Raw genomic sequence first — 4,831 nt, forward strand, 5'->3', positions numbered from 1 at the left:
AAAGTTTTTCCTCATTACCCATTTAAGCCGTCTCCAGCCATTATTAGTCTCAAAGTGGGTTCCTCGTCATCGAACTAGTCATCCTATGCTTCATTATGCTATTCATACATGTGACTGCCAATTTCAAGAAACAAGTTTTGCTTATTAACATCAGTGGTCTATTTTTAATCTGCTATTTAAATTTAATCGCTTTTCCGTTTCGTTAAAAGCAGTTATTTATGTTTTCAATTTCATATCACATGCGAGGCTTGCGAAAATAGGTTAAAATGGATAGATGAGGGAGTGCTATATTTTTGAAATACCTCTCTTATTATGTTACATACTCGGGAAGTTTCATTCTAAAATGTGTTTGTTTCTACTATACTATTGGTCTATATGTAAAAGAATACTACAACGTTAGTAATAGAGAGCTTTATAGTAAGTAAGCCAAGAGGAAACATTCAGAACAACTTCGTACATTTTATTCTGGTCTTGAGTATACTGCAATGATAAACTTTATTTTTTCATTAGGTTATGTCACAATTTTTTATATTTTTTTTCAATTATCGTAGAAACATCTCACAGGTGCACAGAAGAAATATTTCGGAGACAGCAGTCGCTTTGGGCTTTCAATGGAGTAGGTTTCTAGCACGTGATACGTTACGTATAACATTCTAAACCTGTAGGTTTAAAGGCAAGCACAGCACTGTAGCTAGATATAGACGTGTATAGACGATGTGTACGAAATATCTAATCAGATGTAGGGATAAAGACAACTAAGCATACGCAGAGAGAAAAATGTAGCTATACAGATGTAAAGGTTCGGGTAATTAAATACAGAGAAACAGATATGGGGTGATAAAAACAAAATGTAGATAAAAAGATATAGGAACCAAAAATAGGTAGAAATAGAGAGAAAGTAATAATTGGACAGACTGGTGAACATATAGGATACTGAGAGACAGACAACTAGATTTGATTTACAGTAATGTATGTTGTGATAGGAAACATAGATCGTTAAATATGAAATAATGTACCTTTGAATGTATTTTTAACGAACCGAGTTGAATTAGATTCCCTGTGTATAATTTCATTTCGTGTCGTATATCTGTTATTAGTATTAACCGAGTTAGCGGATCATATATAAACACAAAATAAAAAGCGACAGTTTTCAATATTAAATTTCATTTTGAGGGTGTATTGTAATAGAAAGCATGATAATTCTGCATTTTACTGTCACGGGTATAAACAGTAAATGGTAATGAGTACATTTTTACAAATAATTTTTATGAAATTCCTTTTATATTCTATCTTATAAGCTTGGTAACCAACACTGATGGACAGAAATATTTAGATAAAAGTTTTCCATTTAGACACTAAGAATCGCTTGAATTATATTTAATTTTTTCAGAGAAACTGGATGGTATCGTCCCCATCTTGACTCGAGGCCACCATTCCTTTCCCTTTAGGTTCCAGCTTCCAGAGAGTAGTCTCCCTTGCAGCTTCGAGGCACGTCATTGTACTGTTCGTTATTACGTCAAAGTTACACTGGACATTCCGTACGCCTCCCCCCCGCAAGGCATGAAGTATTTTACAATTATAGGCCCACATATTGATTGTATGGACGAGCAGTATTTGGTAAGTACTCTCGATATCGAATGGAACACATTACTTTGGGTTTCATATTCTACAGGGTAGCCCAAAGTGTAAATAAATATTACATTTGTTTTAAACTCCGCTTCTTATTAACAGAATAACACGGTATGTACAAAAACAACGATTCAAACGCCACTCCTAACACTTTACGTGACAAGCGACAACTGGAACACACTGTCTTCTACTATATATATATATATATACATATATAACGTGTGCGTATTATTTAAAGATGCTTTATTTTTACAAATCAAAATACGAAGGTTTAAGTTTTAGACAGATTTTCTTGCGATCTATGGTAATCATACAAGGACGTGTTACTAAGCCTAAGAGCCCTTTCTTCTATCATTGAAGATGGGAACTCTGGTTACGAATATTCTTCTGCGTTGCAGTTATCACGACAGGGGGCTTTTGAGCAATACACTGAAGTCAATTTTGCGCCCCCTCCGCTTTACATGTTTTTTAAAGTCCATCAACTATGTACGGAGGCGACTTCCAGGGCCCTTTTAAGAAACGCGAAATCAAAGAAGTCCGTGGGAGATGTTTACAAATGGTATAGCATTAATTTCCCACTTTTAATTGCATTTTGCTGAGTAATTATTATGTCGAGTGTCGCTTGATGGAACCTTACCTTATTGATATCCAGTCAAGTAGTACAGTGTTTCAGCAGAGTCATCGTGGCAATTACTTTTCACATTAGATAAGTGTTTGGATAACAAGAAATTAAATAGATTTTATGAAAAAAAGAAGACATTAACAAGCACTTCTCCAATTTGTTATTTTTTGACGGTGAAATATCGAATGTCTAATTGCATGTATTAGTATAAGACTAGTGTTTGTCTTCCCTAAAATTCTTTAGTTTAAGATATAGCATCTGATTTAGTTGAAAATAGTAAGAAAACGAATAAAATCACTATTTAGCTAGCTAGCTATAAAAAATTCTCATCCATCAATCATTTTTGCATATATTTAATAGACAAATACTTTGTGTCCAATGTGACGAATACTTCCATCTGTCAAAAATCAGATATCTTTTGACAAATGGGAAAAGCTTATGAACACAACTCTTGTGAATTACATTGTTTGCCATTCAAATCGGAATTCTCACATTAGCTGCAATGGACAGTTGTGTTTTTAGGTTATGGTATCAAGCTGTTTAATTTTCTTCATAACTTCCCGTGTGCGACTGGTTGCAGATTACGGAGTAGCCTATTTTTCTCGTTACAGTCACTCCTTCCTTAGTTTAATGAAATGCGGAGTATTAGAACATTGCGTCGGAAAGTCCTATAAGGCAACAATCCTAACATGGGAAATTTTGAGGCACCGATGGCACTTCAAAATCGCCACATTCAACTGAAATTTAACAAGAGGGTCAAAGTTTGTAACCTGTTTAATCATAGGTGACGAGGGCTTCCAGGGGCGAGATGATTGGATATGCAAATTTCTATCATAGATCGTGAACAGACTTCTGTAGTTGATCAATAGGTAATTGTGTTGAGCATTGCATATTTCACTAACGTACATAAAAAATACCCAAAATTTGCTGTTTGTTGTTGAATCTTCGTTCTAACCTAGGTTTAAGGACAGCGAAAACAGCAGCAAAGTGTTCATTAGGTCTAACGGATAATTAGAGACACACACACTGCCGAAATACTTAGAAACAGCACACTTCCAAAATAATTAAAAACACACACACTTCCAAAATACTTAGAAGCTTACACATTTCCAAAATACTTAGAAGCACACACACACACACTACAGAAATACTTAGAAACAGCACACTGTCAAAATACTTAGAGACAACACACTACCGAAATACTTAGAGACAGCACACTGTCAAAATACTTAGAATTTGTTTGTTTGTTTTTGAATTTCGCGCAAAGCTACACGAGGGCTATCTGCGCTAGCCGTCCCTAATTTAGCAGTGTAAAGCTAGAGGGAAGGCAACTAGTCATCACCACCCACCGCCAACTCTTGGGCTACTCTTTTACTAACGAATAGTGGGATTGACTGTCACATTATAACATCCCCACGGCTGAAAGGGCGAGCATGTTTGGTGGGACGGGGATTCGAACCCGCGACCCTCAGATTGTGAGTCGAGAGCCCTAGACAGCTGGCCACGCCGGGCCCAAATACTTAGAGACAACACACTATCAAAATACTTAGAGACAACACACTGTCAAAATACTTAGAGACAACACACTGCCGAAATAAGTAGAAACAACACACTGTCAAAATACTTAGAGACAACACACTGCCGAAATACGTAGAAACAACACACTGTTAAAATTTAGAAGCGTACACACTGCCAAAGTACTTGAAAATAACACACTTCCGAACATTTAGAAACAACACACAGCCGAAATACTTAGAAACAACACAATGTCAAAATACTTAGAGACAACACACTACCGAAATACTTAGAAACAACACACTGTCAAAATACTTAGAAACAACACACTGTCAAAATACTTAGAGACAACACATTGCCGAAATACTTAGAGACAACACACTGTCCAAATACTTAGAGACAACACACCACCGAAATATTTATTGACAGTGTGTTGTCTCTAAGTATTTCGGTAGTGTGTTGTCTCTAAGTATTTTGACATTGTGTTGTTTCTAAGTATTTCGGCAATGTGTTGTCTCTAAGTATTTGGACAGTGTGTTGTCTCTATACTTAGAAACAACACACTGTCAAATATTTAGAGACAACACATTGCCGAAATACTTAGAAACAACACAATGTCAAAATACTTAGAGACAACACACTACCGAAATACTTAAAGACAACACAATGTCAAAATACTTAGAAACAACACACTGGCAAAATTTAGAAGCGCACATACTGCCAAAGTACGTAAAAATAACACACTGCTGAAATACTTAGAAGCACACACACTGCCAAAATGCTGAGAAGCACATACACTGCGAAAATACTTAGAAACACACATACTGCCAAAATACTTAAAAATAACACATGTCAAAATACATAGAAGCAACACACTGCCAAAATACAGCTACACAGTATCAGTACTGTATTTTTCCACTGGTCATGGTGCATAAAAACTGTTTCATTCTTAATTGTTATTAACGAACAAATCGTATCTGTAAAAGTTTAATTTTGTTCTCCACTATTTTCTTCTTCTTTTATAACAACTAAGCAACACGCCCAAGAAGATTCCTGTTGGCTGAG

General features: G+C 35.7%; 1 protein-coding gene across 1 annotated transcript in view; it reads left to right on the forward strand.

The window, feature by feature from the left end:
- LOC106470461 (arrestin domain-containing protein 4-like) overlaps positions 1 to 3,216 on the forward strand; it is a 63,283-nt gene extending 60,067 nt beyond the window's left edge. The window contains exons 4-5 of the mRNA XM_013931021.2: positions 1,391 to 1,617; positions 3,211 to 3,216. Of these exons, the coding sequence (XP_013786475.2) occupies positions 1,391 to 1,617; positions 3,211 to 3,216 (233 nt within the window). The remainder of the gene's footprint in view (positions 1 to 1,390; positions 1,618 to 3,210) is intronic.
- The last annotated feature ends 1,615 nt before the right edge of the window (positions 3,217 to 4,831 follow it).

This window comes from Limulus polyphemus, unplaced genomic scaffold, assembly GCF_000517525.1.
Source record: "Limulus polyphemus unplaced genomic scaffold, Limulus_polyphemus-2.1.2 Scaffold4018, whole genome shotgun sequence".
NCBI lineage: Eukaryota > Metazoa > Arthropoda > Merostomata > Xiphosura > Limulidae > Limulus > Limulus polyphemus.